Raw genomic sequence first — 21,972 nt, 5'->3', positions numbered from 1 at the left:
ATCCAAATAAATCAAACAAGGTTAAAGTAGCATTTGTAATCGCCTAGACTCTTTATACAAGCTGCATCAATCAAGTAACATTTAACGGTTATTGAAATGTAACACTTACTGATGGCATGATACAAAATTTCCATATATGTGGAATAGTTCATACCAGTAAAAAAGATAACAGAGAAAGTAATAAGATATACATGTATAAGCTTATCCAATTACTAGTATTAAATGCAGCCAAAAACTTTCAATTTGAGCAGACCTAGAGTAATAATAGCCATTGTTGGTATTTTGCAAGGTTATAAATTTTAGGTATTTGCTGAAATTTTTCAATACTGATTTCTGCAACTGTTCTAGTACTATTACCAAACAAATTCTAAGCACATTCTACTGATAATATTGTTTCATCTGATAAAATTATTGACTTGTTCATGCACAAATATCATCTTGCACTTGTCAAAATCAATACTTTGTTACACTTTGGACTTTGCAATGGCACTAATTCATGCCCAAATGTATTACAAGTAAAACATTCAAATGAAACATAGATGTTTACAATAATATATTCTTACAAGCTTCTTAATTCTTATCCTGCGAGTAATATTACCCTATCCTATGATGATTCACAATGAAATTGGAAACGCTTGTGTCAAGTGTCTCTAATTATTAAGTTATAATAATGGTAATATCTACACCAAAATGTTTCAAATATTTACTATAGAGGAAATATATGTGGAGAACCGATGTGTCTTTCCGGTGTGTCTCTTCAATACATTACTAATATGGCAGAATTGATTTGCTTTATGGGTGCTGCAAGAATTGAGTATTGTGTGTTGAAGACCAAAGTCACACGTTTTCCTTAGTGAATTGTTTTCATTGTTCCTTGGTAGTTGAACAAATTTAAGTCAAAAGATTAATACATAGTGTCTTCGTCACTATGTATTAATCTCATTGATGACAGCTTGGGTGTGGTATGTTTAAGGTAGACATTGTTTGTTTATGTAATTTGCAGCATTAATCTCATTTGTTTGTTGTTCTGTCATTAATCAGTCATGCTACATGGAAGAAAAGCTTGAAGCACGATATATTTGCATGTACTAATAGATCTTCAAGCCACAAATATCATAGAACCTAAAGTTTAAAGCACATTACCAACAATCACAGAACAAATATCCAAAGGCTGGCACAATACTTCTTAGGTTCAAATCAAATACAAATGTTTACAATACCAAAATACATTGCTTAATATTTGAGTGACCAAATTTAGAGGAACTAAAATATCCAAAGGCAGACACGATACAACTTAGATTCAAATGAAATACAAATGTTTGCAATAATAGAATACAATGCTTAAAATTGTAGAAATAAATATCCAGCACTTGAAAGGGCAAAGCAAATAAACATCTAGTTAGTGCCTTAAAGAAGCACAGCTAATGGATTCTTTCCTACAATTGAAACATCAAACACAAAATTTCTTTCATCAATTAACTTGAAGAGACAAGTATCTCCAATCTCCACTTTGCATTCTTTCATGAATTTTCTCCAACCTTTACCGAACTTACAGCCACAAAGACTCTCATAATATTTGACTTTTACAAACCATGATTTTCTCCCCATTTTCAACTCCAAGATATTTTCATGATTCATAAACTCCTTTGGTACACACTGCAGATACAAACAAAAATATTAGTGATGACTTTCACATACATTGTGTGTCCACCTCATACATTAGAGGTTAAAAGTTAATAGAATGGGATTAACTTGACTAACGGAGAAAACTTATGAGACTAAATTGAACGAAAGTTAGTTACGGGAAAATATGAAAATGTGATTTGACATATATTTTTATGTAATTATATCTTACCGGGGTTTTGTTCTTCACGAAAACCTTGAATGTCTTGTGCTCCTTCACATCATGACCTTCTGTACATGCATAAACACAATGATAGTATCTAATCTAATCTAATTTTTTAACACCCAAAAAATTTAGATATATTTGAATAGATTTATAGTTAGGTTCTAAAGTAAAAGAAGAAACTGAAAACTGGATAAGTTACGTCAATCACTAACTATCAAAAAGTTCAAAGAACTTTTTAAAAGTTCTTTGAACATAAAAAATATTTCAATTCACAGGTATTTAAAATTAAAGATTAACGATATACAATTAAAAACTTAGTCCAAGAACCTTATAAATCATTCATAAGTTTGAAGACCAAATTAAGAAATATATATAATAGTTCAAAGAACTATTTAAAAGATACAAATATTTCAGAACCCTCTACAATAATAAAATCTAAAAACATTAAAAAAGTTAGAGCAATACCCTTTACTTTTGGATGGCTCCTAGATGTTCCTCCAATGTCTTGCTTCTTTACAACACTATTACCACAAGAGACCCCTTTTTTATAACCTTGTCATGGATAACAAAAAAAAAATATTAGATGTTAATCAAATATCAAATAAAAAAAATTATAACATACAGAAAACCAAATAAAAAAGAAAGAAAGAAAACCTAGTGATTTCTTTGGCCTTGGTTCGTTTTTGGCACAAGTAATAGTAACATTGAATGAAATTGGTCTCCGTCGAATCATCTCAAATTTACAAACATCATCAACTTGCAAATTATATTTTTGCCTGAATATTTTCCATCCACCACCCATACAATATTTTTTCTGGGTATCATAATACCTCACACTCACTTCCACACTCCTTTCATTACCAACCCTTATTGTTGCAGTTCCATTAAAATCTTTCGAGTGTTCTCTTGAAAACTCACTTGGTATCCACTGTTTCAAGTAATGGTTTATTAGATATAATAATTAAAGCTAAAATTAATAGATACTTTGTATAGAAAACTTACAAAGAAATAGCCATTGGCGTAAGATTGTGACATTATAACTTCAAAAGAGGGATTCTCATTAACAGCTTCAGATCTTAGGCATTTTCTAGCCTTCTTTACCATGGCCACTTTGTTACTACCTGCCAAGTTTAGGCATTAACTATTTATTATACATTTGATTTAGATATTGTTTTTAGAAGATTTTAAGAAAACCAATTAAGTATTTATTATTTTTTTTTATCATAATAAAAATCACATATTTTTCCTACAAAAAAAAATCACAGTTTTATATAAAAAGTATCTACTCAGCACTTCAAGACATTTTTCTTTCAAAGATTTTCAACCTTTCAGACATAAAATTCCAACAAACCATTCAATAACTCTTAAAATAATTATTTCTATAAAAACAAGTGATTTATTTTTAAAGAAATAGAGTAACAGACAAGCCTAAATCTACCCAAAAAAGATCAAACTCACCTGAGAATTTTCTCTTGCCATTTCTGGTCCTTTGAGTTTGCTTTGGTATTTCAACCTCATCTGAACTCTCATTACTCTCTTCATCACTTTCTTCACCTTCTTCAATGGCTTCCTCATCACTTGATTCATCACTTTCTTGAGCTTCTTTTGTGACTTCATCATCACTTGATTCATCTCTTTCTTTACCTTCTTCTGTGTCTTCAGCACCTTCATCAACTGATTTGATATTGGAATAGTTTATTTCTAAAGTATTGGCACCAAATATCTTAACCTTAAAATATGATCCAGCAATGAATTTGAAAGTTAAGAGATATCCATATTTGAAAGGCTTTGCAAAATTTTCCCAATTTTTTTGAAACCAAATATCACCATTACTCTCCACCCAAAATATTTTTTGTTCAACACCGTTAGGAAACTTAAGGAATATAGGGTTTGATATTCCTTTCCAATATTTCTCCACATATTTCTTTGGAACCCTCTGCAACAAAGAAATTCAAAAATCATACATAAACATTTTTTAAAAAATGATACATAAATACTATATTATAAATGAAACATAATGTAAATATGCAAGATAACTCTTTCTAATATGCTTACAAGTTTCTTATCTTGCAAGATGATCCTATGAAAATCTGGAATATATTGAAATGACATGATGTTAGTGAGTGAGTATTGAGCTAAGGCTTAGAGAAGTGAGGTGAAAGATTTTGAGTGTTAGGTCTGAATATTATGAAGTGTGAATGTTATGAAGTTAAAGATATTTTTTGTAGTATGGTAGAAAACCAAGACTTTATTACTGTCCAGTACAGGTCATGTAGAGAAATGATGAATTTTCTATCTAATTTTTTCTGGTGTTACTACTTTGGTGTTGGATTGAACTTGCCATTTATGACACGATAAAAAAGTGTTTAGCAGTTAGTACAATTCAGTGAAAGCTATACATGCTTGAGATGATCCAACAGTCTCACACTGCATACATTCAAAAACACATTGGTTAGATTACAAAGCCGTGTGTCTTTTCCTTTGATCCCTTAATATCTGCCATTTTTACATAAGGTACTGTAGGGTCCATTTCACATGAGCTCACAATGTAAGCTATAAATAGAAGCAACTTTTAATTTGCCACAAAAGTGGATTTGCTTTGTCCTATTTGTGTGTGTATCATCACAGTATCTGTCATACTTTAACATGACCGAGTCATTGCATGTTTCATTCTGTTTTCTAATGTCTAATTAATTAGATAGCTTTAGTTACTTTATGATGGCATAGTTTTGGCTCAAATCACTTTTTAGGTAAAAACCAACTAACAAAATTGATTAAATTAACTCATATGAATGTGTAAAGATATTTACAGTATAAATCAATGATCTTAGATCATTAAAAGTTAGTTTAAATTTGTTATATATCACCTTTAGTACTTGGAAAAAAACTTCAATCATAGTGAACATATCATTTTTTACTTTTGACCATTGTTCTGTTTCAGTGCTTGTAAAATTTGTATATGTTAGAATTAATCCCTGTAATATATACATGCATAATATTTATTTTAGTCTTTATGTAGCCAATATTAGAATGACTAAAACCAAATACTTATATATTATGGTGACTATTCCATGATGAACATATATGATTGATTGTAATTTGTTGACAAATTAAAAAACTTTTTACATTGATCAAATGTATCAAGATTAAACTACAATAAAATATGTATCTTTCCAAAAACAATAATAACGAAAGAAATACCTTGAAACTGCTCCAGGCATGGTTCCTTTGTAGCTGGGATAATAGTAATTGTGAATGAAAGTGGTTTTTGTTGAGTCATCACAAATTTACATACATCACCAGCTTGCAAGTTATGTTCCTGCACAAATGACTTCCAACCAGCTCGCATAGCAAAATTTCAAATCCATTCATCGAAATTTAACGTCGCTAACCATGTCATGTCCTCATCAACATTTCTAATCGTTGCATTCCCTTGCAACAACTCTTTCATGTATTCTTTTGAAATCCAATTAGGTATCCTCTGTTTCAGATCATGGTTTAAAATATATCAATTAAAATATATTCATTAATCAAACGTATAAGGCCTGAACCTTATTACAACATATAAGCGGCCAACTATGACCAAACTCAACTAAAACAACATATATGCAAAGAAGCAAATCAACTGGCTAAACTAAGCTGTCAAACAACTAGCAAGACACATATTAAGAAACATCTCATGACAGTCAAACATATTTGGAATTGCTTTTGATTACACCCTTTTTGGAACGAGTTTGGATGTGCTTACTACATGTGATGCCATCAGAGCCTTAGCCTCTTGCAGAGCTGCTACTCTTTCTTGCTTGCCTCTGAGCAATGCTTAAAGCTATTAGCATTCTGAATTTTTCCTTTGTCTGGTCCTAACACTTCAGTAACAGTCACAGGTTCCACCAATTTATCAGTAATAGGCATCTCAGCAGAAGCACAAACAGATTCCACTAATTTAGTAGTAAGCAATTCAACAGAATCACACTGCATAGCATTATTATGATCCCAAGTTTGGCCAGATGACACAGAAACAACCCTGGGGAATGACCGTGCATGCATATCATGTCCAGCGCTACCTAAGAGCATATCCTTTGAACTGATAGCAACAGCCATGTCAGGTAACTTAGCCTCCCTAGAAGGAAGTTCACTATTTTCCTCTAACAAATCAAAAGAGTTGTGAAGAACTAGTGTTGAAGGATCCTTCTCCTTCATGATTACCGGTGAAACAGTCACATCATCACTAGTTCCTTCCTACCCTATGGTTTTTTGAACAATAAAATGATCTAAAGCATAAAAAACCTCAGGCATTTCATTTGCATCAGAGTGTTGAGAGTTGTCAACAATGACAGGTTCAGAGATAGAACTGCTAACAATGATGTCCACAATCTCAGCTTGTTATTAACCAGACACATGAATTCCAACCTGTGTCTTACCAGACAATTCAAAAACAACTTGTTTCTTGCCAGACAAGTCAATATCAGTTTGTTGCTTGCCAGACAAGGAATCATCAACCTGTTTCTTGCCAGACAAGTTATTCTCCACATTTTTCTTTGCAATCAAATCCTTCTCAGTGTATTTCTTCCTAGTTAAATCATTTCTGGATTTCATTCTAACAGGGCCTTCATTCTTATTATTAGAGCCTAATTTCATGCAATTTTGAAGATTATGTCCCAAGATCTTACAATTAGCACACTAGAAAGGTTGTTTCTCATATTGAACTGCTATGGACAAAGCATGACCCTCTCTTTCAAGTTTCAACAACAACAGTTTCAAAGAGTTTCTCAGATAAATCAACATCAATTAGAACTCTAGCAAAGAGTCCAAAACGTTTGTTCAAAGTAGCATCATCAACGGTGAGAGGGGTACCTAAACCTGAAGCAATCTCATAAAGAGTCTTCTTCCTCCAATATTCATATGGCAAGTGCATCAACCTACTAACCCATATCCGAGCATGAGTTTGCACCTGAGCTTGAGGAGTGAAATCACTGGTCCAGCAATAAAATCTAAGAAACCGAAGTTTCAAATTCACCACCCCCCAAAGCCCAAATCATTCGCATTTCTTCAATTGAACTGAAATTGAACTCACAAAAACCCTTTCCCAGAGGAGTTAGGTTCCAGTTACGCAAATTTGGCCATAGATTGCACAATTTCTGCTTCAAAGCTTGAGTTATCAAAGGAGAATCACTTTTGTGCAGGGTCAATCTGCCATGGAGGTTGCATCTACAATCTGCAATGCCAGATTCGTGCTCATCTTGTGAGATTTTGACACGCACCGAATCTCCCATCGCAACCTTAGGATGTAGTTGACTCAATTGGATCTCACACGAAGTAGAAAGTGCTTGAACAAAAGATTTTCCAGATTCCGGCGGCTTCGCCGCCATTGTCACCGTCGGATCCATGGAAGCCAAACGATCACCAAGGACCCCAAAACAAGAGGAAACCACCGTAGCTACTTCATAAACCCAACACCACCTCACCGGAAAACACAACCACCAGCACTGAACACCAAAACTTAGAAAAGAGCAGTGTAGAGTAGTTTTGAGGATGGGGGAAGTAAGACGCAGGTGAATCAGCGAAGAGAACAATGAAAAAGGTCACCGGACTCCACCGGACAAAAACAGTTATGGCGAGGAGAGAGAAACTACAATGATGAATCACAGCAATGAGACAGAAGCTAAAATCAACAAAACCATAAGGCAAATGCGTAAACACAAAGCAATTGATAGAAGATGAACAACAAAGCCAAAAACAAGAATATACATGATCAAATCAACAATAATTTCTTAATTAAGCGAAAAAAAGGCCAAAATTTACATGCAATTCTTGATCTATTCCATATCTATAATCGAAAGAATGAATCAGAAAAGAGAATGAAGTGAGTGTAGTGTGCTTACCAGTTCTAGTTTTGTAGGAGTGTATTCTTCTAGTTTCACTACCATTCCCATTGTGAACATCGGACATGTTGCTCTGATTCTGAAGATGAAGGGATTTTGTTGTGCTGATATTATCAAGTTAAGAAAATTGAGGGACTAAAATTGCATTTAAGCCAAAGGTCTCATTGTCTTTTTTTATCGCATTTTAGATTAATTCAATTATTTATCTAGACCAAAGTAGTATTTTGGACGAGAAAAATAAATACATGACTCATTAAAATAAATTATAATTTAAATAAAGTAATTATCTTAAGTGGTTGTTCGACAAAAAAAAAATACTTAAGTGGTTAATAAGTTTTACTGAAGGATGAACTTTTGAGGAGAATTTGATTTATATACACTTTTCAATCATTATTACAAGTAAGGAAAATTCAATATTTTAGATTCATTCATTAAATGATGTATCTGATCTATAATAAAGATCATATACATCATTAATTTTTACTTATAACAGTGACCAAATGTATTGAACAATACGTGATCAAGTTTTACTTATCTATCTATCTAGATCTGAATTACTAAAACTTCTTCCCTTAGGAACGAGAGGATTGACGAAAAAAATCATTATTTAGAGAAAATTGCTGTTGACACATGTACAAAGGCTGAGACACACATGTAAAAGACGAAAATACCCCTCGGTAGTTAACTGCCGAGGAACTAAACCGGCTGCAGTTAACTATCGAGGAAAACCTCGGTAGTTAACTGCCGAGGAAAACCTCGGCAGTTAACTGCCGAAATTCAGTTTCACCATCCTGAAAACCATTTCGTTCACAAACCCACAAGCTCGTGGTTTCAGCCAGTTTTTTTTTTTTTTTTTTTTTGAGATGTGGTTTCAGCCAGTTAACCCACAAGAAGATCCCAATAATATTTATTTGACTAGATCATACTATCATTTTCCAACACCCTTCTTTTCTACTTTTCTTTCTCTTTTCTCAACCAACTATTGCAGCCATGAAAAGTGATGAAGAATGCAATACAGATCTATGTCTTGGTCTTGGAATGGGCGCAACAAAGGAGAAGAAGCAGAAATTAGTGAATAAACTTGTGATTGCACCTTGTTTTGACCTATCTTTTGAGCTTTGTCCAAAAGAAGAAGCTATGAACGTACACAACAACAACAAGGGTGAAAGATTCAATTTGGAGAGACACCAATATTATAAAAAATGTAAAGTGTAGCACTTATTCTGATAACAACAACAACGATTGTAGAAAACAACCGAGGCTAACAAACCTTCTCTATAATATGTTTTATAAACCATTTCGTTCACAAACCCAAAAGAAGCTGTGAAACTGGTTTTCTCGGTAGTTAACTACCGAGGTTTTCCTCGGTAGTTAACTGCAGCCGGTTTAGTTCCTCGGCAGTTAACTACCGAAGGGGTATTTTCGTCTTTTACATGTGTGTCTCAGCCTTTGTATATGTGTCAACAGCAATTTTCTTATTTAGATGAAAGAGGATTTTTATCGAGAGAGATAAAAAGAAAGATATCAAATGTATGTAAAATGAATCACGCCCATGTCAAATCCAACTTTTAAGATCAAAGTCCATGATCCCTAAAAAGAAAAGATCAAAGTCCATGAAAATCCAAATTCCATTTTGGATTTTTTTAGTTTTCAAGTATAGCATGATTCTTTTATAATTTTTAGACCTGACATTTTTGTAATATATTTTTTTAACATTTGATGTGTGTTAGTTTTTCCAATAATTATTTAAAAAAAAAAAAGTAATTAACAATGGAGTTTTGCACTAACATATGATTGTATATAAAATGAAGGAACATTGTACCAAAAACAAAAATGAAGGAACAAAAACGGGGTTGTGTTTGTTTAGATGTGGAGAATGAAATCGCCCTTAACATTATTGTCACTTAATTAATTAAAAAAACCTTTTCCCAATTTTTTTTTAAATGATAGATAATGTATGCATTAATACAAACGGCAGAGAAAATGATATTACATTATTGTCATGGAAGCATTTTGATCAAATGCATCATATTTTGTTTCAGAGCTACACAATGAACGACTTTTGTTATGCTCTTATGAATTTACACCATATACTCAAGCATTAACCACTTCTTATTCAGGTTGGCATGTTATTGTTAACACATACAATCTTCCATTTTATACACCCTCCGGTCACTAATATAAGCAAAAATTCAATTTATAGGTTCATTCAATTAATGATGTATGTAGTCTTTATTATAGACTACATACATCATTTATTGAATGAACCTAGAAAGTAGATTTTTGCTTATATTAGTGACCGGAGGGTGTATGTGCTTGTCAAAATCTTACAAGTTTTACAAGGTCTATCTAGTACTTTAAATGTGGAGTGGTTATGGATAGGTTGTGGAGTGGTGTTGTGAAAGCATCTTTAATTTGAATCATTAATGATTTTCCTACTTGATATGTTGTATTAATATTTGGACACATGGTAAATTTGCATGGAAGACACAAAGACATTCATATCAAAATTCGGTGGGAAGACAATGTCGCTTAATAATATCATACTAATGTTCGATAGATACTAAATTTTTGGAGAAAAAAGAAAACAATAAAACTACTCCCTCCGTTTCAAAATGAGTATCGTTTTAAGTGTTTACACACATATTAAGAAATGCAATGATTAAGAGAAAGAGAATGATTATTTTACCAAATTATCCTTATTAACCATTGGTTAGTTTTAAAAGTAATATTTTGGAAGTAGTGTGCAGAGTATTAATTAGAGGGTACAATTGAAAAGAAAAAGTTATTATTGCATTGGAAACTGAAAGCGACACTCATTTTGAAACAATTTTTTTTGGCTAAAGTGACACTCATTTTGAAACGGAGGGAGTAATTCTGATGAAAATATCAACAAAATGTAGTTTTCTTTATACATTTTTTTAATATTTGAATTAGATATTATTTTGGTTTATAAAAACATAAACTTAAATCTTGTATATATATTTTTTAATATTAATTCTTAACTTTGACCTAAAGTTGATTTTGTATGTTTGGTTCCACTTCTAAAAGGGTTAAAATTATTTTTAATGATGTATAATTGATTTTGACATGTTTGTTTACTTTCGAGTATAATAGTTTTTGCATTCGGAAATTAATTCTACTTCAAACATTCAACATGGAGGAACTCAAAATTGCGGTGTGGGACTGTGAGAGTTATAAATGTTCTGGTCCGGATGGTGTGAATTTTGGCTTTATTAAGGATTTCTGGCTGGATATGAAAGAAGATCTAATGCATTTTGTGGCTGATTTTCATCGAAATGGCAAGCTCCTGAGAGGTATAAATAGTACATTCATTACTCTCATTCCTAAAAAAATTCCCCACAGAGTTTGAATGACTTTCGCCCCATCTCTTTGGTGGCCAGCTTGTATAAGATATTGGCTAAGTTACTGGCAAATAGGTTGAGGACGGTTATTGGTAGTGTTATTTCAGACACCCAGACAACTTTTATCAAAGGAAGACAAATTCTTGATGGTATTCTGGTTGCTAATGAGGTGGTAGATGAAGAAAAAAATGTAACAAAGATTAATTGATGTTAAAAGTGGATTTTGAAAAGGCATATGATTCAGTGGATTGGAGATATTTGGATGATGTGATGGAAAAAATGTCTTTTCCGACCCTTTAGAGGAAATGGATGAGGGAGTGTGTTACTACAGCTACATCATCGGTCTTAGTGAATGGGAGTTCCACTGATGAATTCCCCTTAGCTCAAAGTCTTCGTCAGGGGGACCCTCTTTCTCCCTTCTTATTTTTGTTGGCGGCGGAGGGGTTCCATGTCATGATGGATTCTCTGATTACTAATAATATTTTCTCAGGCTACAAAGTTGGTAGGGACAAGTCTCTTTCCATTTCCCACTTACAATTTGCAGATGATACTCTCATTTTGGGGGAGAAAACTTGGGTCAATGTCAAGGCTATGAGAGCCGTGTTGCATCTTTTCGCGGCAATGTCGAGTTTAAAAGTAAACTTCCATAAGAGCGAGCTTGTTGGTGTTAATATTAATCAGTCTTGGCTACTTGGAGCGGCGGTGGTTTTAAATTGTAAAGTTGGTGGCTTCCTTATTATGTACTTGGGCCTCCCAGTTGGGGGCGATCCTCGCCGGTTGAATTTTTGGGAACCTGTGATTAGCAGAATTAATTCTCGTCTGTCCGGTTGGAAAAGCAGACATCTTTCTTTTGGTGGCCGCCTTGTTCTTCTAAAGTCTGTCCTAACTTCACTCCCTGTCTATGCCCTTTCCTTCTTCAAAGCTCCCTCAGGTATCATTGCCTCTATTGAATCTCTTTTAATTCGCTTTTTTTGGGGTCGGTGTGAGGATAATAGGAAAATTACTTGGATTGATTGGGGGTCCATTTGTTTGGATAAGGAGGTTGGTGGTTTAGGGGTAGGGATAATTAGGGAATTTAATTTATCTCTGTTAGGAAAGTGGTATTGGAGACTATTGGGGGATAGAGAGGGTCTTTGGTTTAGAATACTAGCCGCCAGATACAGCTTGGTAGGAGGTCGTTTGAAGGCTTGTGGTCGGGAGGGGTCGGTGTGGTGGAGGACGATAGCTAGCATCCGAGATGGTGATGGTGCGGTATCGGGTAGTTGGTTTCGTGACAATTTACGTCACATTGTCGGAAACGAAGTTAGCTCTCTTTTTTGGTTGGATAGGTGGGTAGGTGAGGTACCTTTTTGTGTTAGGTTCCGCCGTTTGTTTGATTTATCAGAAAATAAAATGGTGATTGTAGCACAAATGTTTGCTTGGGGATGGGATGAGGGAGGAGAGGCTTAGAATTGGCGTAGGAGGTTGTGGGCGTGGGAGGAGGCCTTGGTAGAGGAGTGTAGGAATATGTTACTAAATGTTGTGTTGTAGGTTGATCTTGATGATTCTTGGAGATGGACACATGATCCGGTCGTGGGATATACTGTCAGTGGTGCTTATCGAGTGCTCACATCAGGGCCACCCACCACTATGCATGTTCCAGCGGCTTTACTTTGGAGGAAGGACATTCCATTGAAGGTTTCTGTGTTTGCTTGGCGTCTTTTTCGGAATAGGTTGCCCTCTAAGACAAATCTGTTCCGGAGAGGCATTATTACTTCTGAGGCTCAACTGTGTGTTTCTGGCTGTGGGCAACAGGAATCAGAGACTCACTTATTTTTGTCTTGTCATTTTTTTGGCCAACTATGGCAGTTAGTTAGGAATTGGCTTGGTGTTTACTCAGCAGATCCATCTAATGTTTTGGATCATTTCTATCAGTTTGGTACTTCTTCCAGCTATGACAAATCTCGATGTATGTTCACTTATGCATCTGATTTGGTTTGCTTGTTCGTGGGTGTTATGGAAGGAAAGAAATGACAGGTTGTTCCAAAATAAAGTTAATTCTTCGACTCAGATACCGAAGAATGTTAAACTTCTCTCCTTCTGGTGGTTTAAAGCTAAATCTGTAAACTTTTATTATAGCTTTCATGATTGATGCCAAAACCCATTCTTATGTGCCGGTATTGGCTAGTTTATTTTTCTTTTTGCTGAACACTTTTTGTACTTTTCGGTTGTCTTAGATGGTACATCTTGTGCTGTTTAGATAGTTTGTTGTTTCTTGTTAATATATCATTTTGATTTCTTAAAGAAAATTCTACTTCAAACTAGAATCAGTAACTTTTAATTCTATAATTGATTTTTACGTACTAATTTATAATTTAACTAACTTAGATCGGAGGAACTTCTAGCCGTCCAAAAGTACATTTTTTTGAGGGTATTCTTCTAACTCTTTTTAGACCATTTATTGTAAAGAATTCTTAAATATTTGTACCTTTTGAAATATTTCTTTGAACTAAAAGTTTTTAGTTTGGCCTTCAAAGTTATCAATATCTTAAATGTTTTTTAGCTAAAAGTTTTTAATTGTATCCTAAATCTTTAGTTTTAAATACGTGTGATTTTGAAATAAATTGTATTAATGTTGTTGAACTTTTAAATAGTTTGTGATTGGGCCTTACGTAATAGTTGAGGGTTCAAGGATTAGATTTTTTTATTTTATTTTGGAACCTAGCTATAAAATATATGTTGAAGGACATAATTGAACTTTTTTTGGCTCATACACCCTTCGGTCATTAATATAAGCAAAAATCCACTTTCTAGATTCATTCAATTAATGATGTATGTAGTCTTTATCATAGGCTGCATACTCATTTATTGAATGAACCTAGAAAGTGGATTTTTGCTTATATTAGTGACCGGAGTGTGAATAACAAAAACCCAGTAGGATTGATTAAATATAACATGGTTACTATGTTGATATATAGATAGAGATGTTAGAACTACATTATGTATACATAATATTTTTGCTTGTATTTGAAGACTGTTCCTAAGCAGTTTATGTAAAGAACAATCATGGTTGGTAAAAGTGATTGGACATACTTGTCTCTTTGAGTTGATTGAAGAAATTGTTGGAAAAAAAAACCCATTGGCTGTTTGTTCTATTGTTCTTTAGGGTACCAACTAAATGTTTAGTTGAACATTTCTTAGCTCTACAATTTTAAGGCTTTGTATTTTGTTAATTGTAAGCATCTATATTTCATTTGACTCTAAGAAGTATCATGTTACTATATGCATGAATGTTTGCAATGCTTTTTGAGTTGTTTTAAACTTATGGGTTCCTTTCCAACTAGATTCCTTCAGAACAAGGCACAAATATTTTAATCCATGCAAATAAATAATATTAATATATATAGCTTTTAACCCCTATAAAAAATTTGTTTGAAAATAATGTTAATATCTAGCTTTTTAACCCCCTATAAAAAATTTGTTTGAATTTAATCATGATAAATTATTCAACTTTTTATGTTTTCGTAAAAATACTGAAATTTTGTAAAATTAAAACACATGTATAAGGTTAAGCATTTGCAATGACCCCGTACTCCTAAATTTTAATTCGTCATTGTAAGTCACATAAAATTAAGTAGAAATTATTATACTATACTTGACTTGAAATTATACTGGACTTTTGAACTATTATGCAAGTAAGTTTAGGAGATTATAAAATGCTTACAAATTCTTCATTTTGAAGTGCATGATTCTGCATAATCTTGAAGAACGTTGGAGGGCTATATAACGACATGATTAAGAAATGGATTGAAGCAGGAACGTTGAATTGAGGAACATGTTTTGTATTTTGTACTATTAGAACGTTCTCTTAAAGGTTTCTTTTAATTTGGACCAGTAAACGTTGGGGTTCAACTTGGACCAGTTAAAGGCTGACCATTGATATATTAATATTTAATACATACAGTTGAGATTAATTATTCAGTACCTGTTGTACAAGTTGAATGATAGGCAAGGTTTATGTACTGCACCGTAACATTTTTGTCATTTTGTGAAAATGGATTTATGGGTTGAGTCTAAACATGAACCTTTGTCATTTTGTGAAAAAACTATTTACGGAAAATAAAATAAAATTTGTCAAAAAGATTAATGTGAAAAAAAATCTGCTACAATAAAATACGGACAAAGTAATTTATATAACAGAAGATGAGAGTAACGTAATGTAATATACTAATATCAGCCAATTTATTTTTTTAGAAAAAACTATTTACGGAAAATAAAATAAGATTTGTGAAAAAAAACTATTGAGAGTAACGTAAAGTAATATACTAATATCAGCCAATTTATTTTTTTTAGAAAAAACTATTTACGTTCCTCAAAAAAAAAAGAAAAAACTATTTACGGAAAATAAAATAAGATTTGTTAAAAAAGAAACTACATGAGTGAAGAGTTTGAAAGGAAAAAAAACTTTTATTAATTTTTATCAAGTTTGGATGCCAATCTCTTATTAATAGTTACGTTTTTATTTTTATTACGAATTTCATTCTTAGAAATTTTTATAGTGGCTTGTATTTATTTTTAATAAGATACATAAATTGACTATATATTCTGGAATTTGCAAGACTCATACTCATGTGCATCTAGACTCTAGGGAAAAGGAGTTGCTAGCATATTTTCTATAAGGGGGTGTATGGCATGGGACAATTAGAACACAACTTGTGGTACTAGGTAATTTCACTGGTCCAAGTTGGACCAAAACATACACTGGTCCAAGCTAAAGGGACCCTCTCTTAAATAACTAAAGCCATCTAATTAATTAGACATTAGAAAATATGGATCATGTCATCAAATACACGACACAAAACACAATGAGACATTCAATGTCTCGGTCATGTTAGACACTTAAAGTATGATAGATATTGTGATGATACACACTCTTGTAGCAAATTAAAAGGTGCTTCTATTTATAGCTTACATTGTGAGCTCGTGTGAAATGGACCCTACAGTTCCTTATGTAAAAATGGCAGATTAAGGGATCAAACCATTGTGTTTTTGAGTGTATGCCGTATGAGACTGTTGGATCATCAAGCATGTATGTATACATGAAGTTTGTATAAAAAGATAGCCAAGCAACTTTCACTAAAATAGAATCAATTGGTAGAAATTGAATTGCTTTTATGATTTCAATTCAATGGTATTCTATTTGTGGCTTATATATATTAACTAATATCTTTTGAGTAATTGTAGCTTATACTAAATGTCAAACACATTTTACTGTTAGCTTCTAATAAAGAAAATGAATTTTTTACCGTGTCATAAATGTCAAATTCATATCCAACAGCAAAGTACTAGAAGTAACCATAACAAGTGAGCTGTATTTAGGGGTGGGAATAGGCTAGGCCGATCTAGGCTTTGCTAGGCCTGAGCCTGACCTGTCAATTTTTTTTTGAAAGCCTAAGTCTGGCCTGCGGCCTGTCACAGGCTTACTTTTTAGGCCTAAGTCTGGCCTTCTGAAAGCCTGGTACGACCTGCTAGCCTGTTTAAAAGCCTATTTCATATGAACATTTTTTAATAAGCAATATGATCTAAGTTTAAATAGACTAGCGAACTAATATATCGATTAGATTAAACTCTCTTTTGATAATCAAGATGAGTTTTTAGGAAATTTGGCTATATATTGTATCGTATTTCAATTACAGTTTATAACAATACATTTAAATATGCAAAAAAATAATGTATACTCATAAGCTTAAATTACTAAAAAAGTTAACAAATTTTTATTTTAATTCAAAGTACAAATTATTATATAATATTAAATAATATTATTCATATTTACTTAAATAGGCCGGCCTAATAGGCCTAAGAGGCTTTTTGAATGGCCTGTGGCCTGGCCTTTTAAACTAAATAGGCTTTTAAAAATGCCTAGGCCTTCTCTGTTTAAGAAAAAAGTCTGGCCTGGCTTGGCCTGTCGTAGGTTAGGCCGTAGGCCCCTGTAGGCCGGCCTGACCTATTCCCATCCCTAGCTGTATTGAGTAGCTAGCATACTAAGACCATCCCCAATGGTGGTGTCTTTACCAATTAAGACACCGTACCTAATAGGTACCCCCATTGGAGAATTTTTTTTTGGGGGTCTCTTAAGACCCGGGGTCTTATTTAAGACCCCCAACTTTAAACTGGACCCGCACGCTTTTAATATTAAAAAATTGAAATGTAGTGATATAAAGTTATTGATAGTTGATTAGTGGGTCCCATTTAAGAACTTTGTGTGAGATCTGGGTTGGAGGGATTGAGTGCTTATTAGGTACTACTATTAAAAAATGATAAAAAAAGTGATGTGTATGTGTGAGACTCATTTAAGTACCCAAAAATGGGTGTCTCCATTGTGGATGTTCTAATAATCTAAATAATAAATTCAATAGTCTTGGTTTTCAAGTAACCACATGGTGAATGAAAGAAGACAAATTATCCAACCAGATTGCCTAGATCCAATAGTCAAAACCAATTCCTTCATAACACATACTACCTATCAATGAAACTCTTCTCCCAATAAGTGTAGGGCTAGGGCAATTCAATTTCTGCTACTTTTCTCACTTCCCAATTGATTCTATATTAGTGAAAGTTGCCTATCTTTTTTCTACATGCTTCCCAAAAATAAAAAAGATAATTAAAATGAAAAGACACTACACGACCAATCCATCATTCTTTAACATACACACTTCACAGGAAAAGACACTATAGCATTTTTACAAACGTGGCTTTTAAGAGACAAAAACCTCACATTCAAAATCTTTAACTCATAACCTCATTTCCTAAAGTCTTACCCCAATACTCACTCAGTAACATCATGTCATTTCAACATGTTCCAGATTTTCATAGAATAATATTGCAAGATAAGAAACTTGTAAGTCTATTACAAATAATTATATTGCATATTTTATATTATGTTTCATTTATGCTGTAAACCATATTGTTAATGTATGATTTCTGAATTTCTTTGTTGCAGAGGGTTCCAAAGAAATATGTGGAGAAATATTGGAAAGGAATATCAAACCCTATATTCCTTAAATTTCCAAATTGGTGTTCAACAAGAAATATTTTGGGTGGAGAGTAATGGTGACATTTGGTTTCAAAAAAATTGAGAAAGTTTTGCAAAGTCTTTCAAATATGGATATCTCTTAACTTTCAAATTCATTGGTGGATCATATTTTAAGGTTAAGATATTTGGTGCCAATACTTTAGAAATAAACTATGCCAATATCAAATCAGTTGAAGAAGGTGCTGAAGCCACTGAAGAAGGTAAAGAAAGTGATGAGGAAGCCACTGAAGAAGGTGAAGAAAGTGATGAAGAGAGTGATAAGGTTGAAATGCCAAAGAAAGCTCAAAGGACAATAAATGGCAAGAGAAAATTCTCAGGTAAGTTTAGGCTTGTCTGTTACTCTATTTATTTTTTTAAACAAAAATCATTAGTTTTTATAGAAATAATTGCTTTTAACTTTTAAGAGTTATTCCATGGTTTGTTGTGATTTTTTCTCTGAAAGCTTGTAAATCTAAGGAAGAAAAAAAAGTGTCTTGAAAATCGTTTTTGGAAGCATTGTTAGATACTTTTTCTATAAAAATATGTTATTTTTTTGGAAGGAAAAATATGTGATTTTTATCATTTATGATAAAAAAAATTTGGTTTTTTAAAATCGTTTGAAAATAATCTCTAAATCAAATGTATGATAAATAGTTAATGTAAACAAAATAGATCATTATATCTTTAAACTTTACAGGTTGTAACAAAGTCGCCGTGGTGAAGAAGGCTAGAAAATACCAAACATCTGAAGCTGTTAATGAGAATCCCTCTTTTGAAGTTATAATGACACAATCTTACACCAATGGCTATTTCTTTGTAAGTTTTCTATACAAAGTATCTAATAAGTTTAGCTTTAATTAATATCTCTAATAAACCATGATTTGAAACAGTGGTTACCAAGTGAGTTTTCAAGAGAAAACTTGAAAGATTTTAATGGAACTGTAACAATAAGGGTTGGTAAGGAGTGTGGAGGTTAGTTTGAGGTATTATGGTTACAAAGAAAGATCTTGTTTGGGTGGTGGTTGGAAAATATTCAGGGAAAAATATAATTTGCAAGTTGACGATGTTTGTAAATTTGAGATGATTCGACAGAGACCTTTTTCATTCACTGTCACTATTACTCGTGCCGGAAACGAAGCAATCCCAAAGAAACTACAAGGTTTTAATTCTTTCTTTTTCTTTTATTTGCTTTTTTGTATGTTATCATGTTTTTATTTGATAAATTATATTATTCTAACTTTTTTAAAGTTTATAGATTTTATTATTGTAAATGACTCATATATATGTAATTTTTAGGCTTAATTGCATGTTTGGTCCCTTATGTTTATTTTAGTTTTCAAGTTGGTCCCTTACGTTTTGAAAGTTTCAAGTTGGTCCCTTACGTTTTAAAAGTTTTCAAGTTGGTCCCTTACGTTTTGAAAGTTTCAAGTTGGTCCCTTATGTCTATTTTAGTTTTCAAGTTGGTCCCTTATGTTTATTTTAGTTTTCAAGTCGGTCCAAAACATAAGGGACCAACTTGAAAACTAAAATAAACATAAGGGACCAACTTGAAAACTAAAATAAACATAAGGGACTAACTTGAAACTTTCAAAACGTAAGGGACCAACTTGAAAACTAAAATAAACGTATGGGACCAACTTGAAACTTTCAAAACATAAGGGACCAACTTGAAAACTAAAATAAACATAAGGGACCAAACATGCAATTAAGCCTAATTTTTAAAATTGTTCTGAGAATTAAAAAAGTTTTTAATTTGGTCTGCAAACATATGAATAATTTATAAGTTTTTGGACTAAGTTTTTAATAGTTAGTAATTGGCCTAACTTATGTAGGATTAAGTTTATTTTTTTTAGTTTAAAACCTAATTAACTATATATTATATGTTTAAGTTCATACTTGAAATTTTTTAGCTCAAAAGTATATTCAAATATCTCTAAATTTTTTGGGTGTTATAAAATTTAGACGATATCATTTTGTATTTATGCTTGTACTGTACAGAAGGTCATGATGGGATGAAGCATAACACATTCAAGGTTTTGGTGAAGAACACAGCCCCGGTAGGATTAATTAAATAAAATATAGTTACATATATAGATAGAAATGTTAGAACTACAAAAAATAAATAAATGATATTTTTGTTTGTATTTGCAGAGTGTACCAAAGGAATTTATGAAAAGAGGATGTCATGGAAATATTGTGGAGTTGAAAATGGGGAGGAAGCCATGGTTCGTAAAAGTGAATTATTATGAGAGTATTCGTGGCTGCAAGTTCGGTAAAGGTTGGACAAAATTCATGAAAGAATGCAATGTGGAGATTGGAGATACTTGTCTCTTTAAGTTGATTGATGAGAGAAAATTTGTGTTTGATGTTTCAATTGTTGCAAGAAACCATTAGTTGTCTGTTTTTAAGGCACTAACTAGATGTTTATTTGCTTTGCCCTTTCAAGTGCTGGATATTTATTTCTAGAATTTTAAGCATTGTATTCTATTATTGCAAACATTTGTATTTCATTTGAATCTAAGTTGTATCGTGTCTGGATATCGTGAACTTTGCTCGAGATGTTCTAACATGTGAAATAGAATGACATGATTAAGAAATGGATTGAAGCAGTGACGTTGAATTGGGGAAGATGTTCTGCAGGTACCAAAGTGAAATCTAAAATTAATCGGAGATACAAAAGTATAATTTTACCTATAGTTTTCATGCATGCATGTTACTTTGATGATTCATAGAAATTTAAGTATAGACTACATAACAAATTAAAAATTAATAATATAGACATTAAGTTCTAATAAATTAAGGATTAGGAGACATAATCCTTAAACTGGAGATAATGGTACTAGTAGTCATAGTAGATAATTTATTTTTAGCAATAATCAAATGTGTTTTTGATTAGATGCATGAAGCTTGAATAAAGATAGGCAGCCAACTTTCATTGAAATAGAATCAATTGTTATAAATTGATTTGCTTTTGTGATTTCAATTAAATGGTATTCTATTTGTCGCTTATATTAATTAATTATATATTTTGAATTACTTTAGCTTATACTAAATGTCAACAAGCAATGAAAATCCATTTGTTCTTTCATTTTGTATTTTTTTATCGGTCAGGCTAACCGGTGTCCCCGGACATTAGTTAAGGATACAAAAAATGGAAGTAATTACCATAAAAGGATACTTTTTTTGAATTTTTATAAATTAATTATACAATTTCAATACATTAGCTACTATATAATTTTTTTGTATCCTTAATCAGTGTCCGGGGATACCGGTCAACATTTCCCTTTTTTTATTTAATGTATAGTACGATTCTTTTATAATTTTTAGACATTAAATTTTGATTTTCAAAGTTTTTTATAGAGGTCCTCGTGAGCATAGCTCAGTTGGTAGGAACATGCATTATTATATGCAGGGGCCGGGGTTCGAACCCCGGACACCCCACTTATTCACCATGAAAAAGGTGAATTCTAGCCACTAGACTACCTGACCAAAAAAATAAAAAAGATTTTTATAGTGATTTGTTCATGTGGTTCAACTAGAAATGTAATAGTTCGACCAATGACTCGTTGGCTCGATAGGTTGTATGAGTTTAATAACATTTGATTTATTGGGCTGTGAATTCGAACCTGAAATTTTTTATTTTGCAACACTTGGTTGGTGTGTGAGTTTTGTTATTGAAAAATAAGTGTTAATTTATATTTTCAATTATTTTTGGGAGGTGTTTTGCTAGGGTTATGAGTGTTGCCGTTCCTTTGGAATTTCCATAAGCCAATCAAGATTGCTATAGAATCTGACATCTTTTTGTATTCAGATCGTAGTTTTCTA

The 21,972-nt window shown here is 32.5% G+C and overlaps 2 protein-coding genes across 2 annotated transcripts; both read right to left on the bottom strand.

Annotated features, from left to right (window-relative positions):
• Positions 1–1,098: 1,098 nt before the first annotated feature.
• On the bottom strand, positions 1,099–5,738 carry LOC146954748 (B3 domain-containing transcription factor VRN1-like). The gene is made up of 8 exons (XM_085718157.1): positions 5,598–5,738; positions 3,905–5,330; positions 3,308–3,785; positions 2,852–2,970; positions 2,504–2,777; positions 2,315–2,401; positions 1,856–1,914; positions 1,099–1,656 (listed from the first exon to the last, which is right to left on the bottom strand). The coding sequence occupies exons 2-8, from the start codon at positions 3,959–3,961 to the stop codon at positions 1,408–1,410; spliced, it is 1,323 nt and encodes a 440-aa protein (XP_085574283.1). The 5' UTR covers positions 3,962–5,330; positions 5,598–5,738; the 3' UTR covers positions 1,099–1,407.
• An 846-nt stretch (positions 5,739–6,584) lies between these two features.
• LOC146954747 (uncharacterized) lies at positions 6,585–7,782 on the bottom strand. Its single transcript, XM_085745806.1, has 3 exons — positions 7,732–7,782; positions 6,850–7,335; positions 6,585–6,800 (listed from the first exon to the last, which is right to left on the bottom strand). Exons 1-3 carry the CDS (start codon positions 7,780–7,782, stop codon positions 6,585–6,587), a joined length of 753 nt encoding a protein of 250 aa, XP_085601932.1.
• Positions 7,783–21,972: the final 14,190 nt, after the last annotated feature.

This window comes from Medicago sativa, chromosome 1 (genome assembly GCF_051527215.1).
Source record: "Medicago sativa cultivar Bolivia chromosome 1, Bolivia_mono, whole genome shotgun sequence".
NCBI classification, from domain to species: domain Eukaryota; kingdom Viridiplantae; phylum Streptophyta; class Magnoliopsida; order Fabales; family Fabaceae; genus Medicago; species Medicago sativa.
Note: the sequence above shows the minus strand (reverse complement) of the source record. Positions and strands in the feature narration are given on the sequence as shown.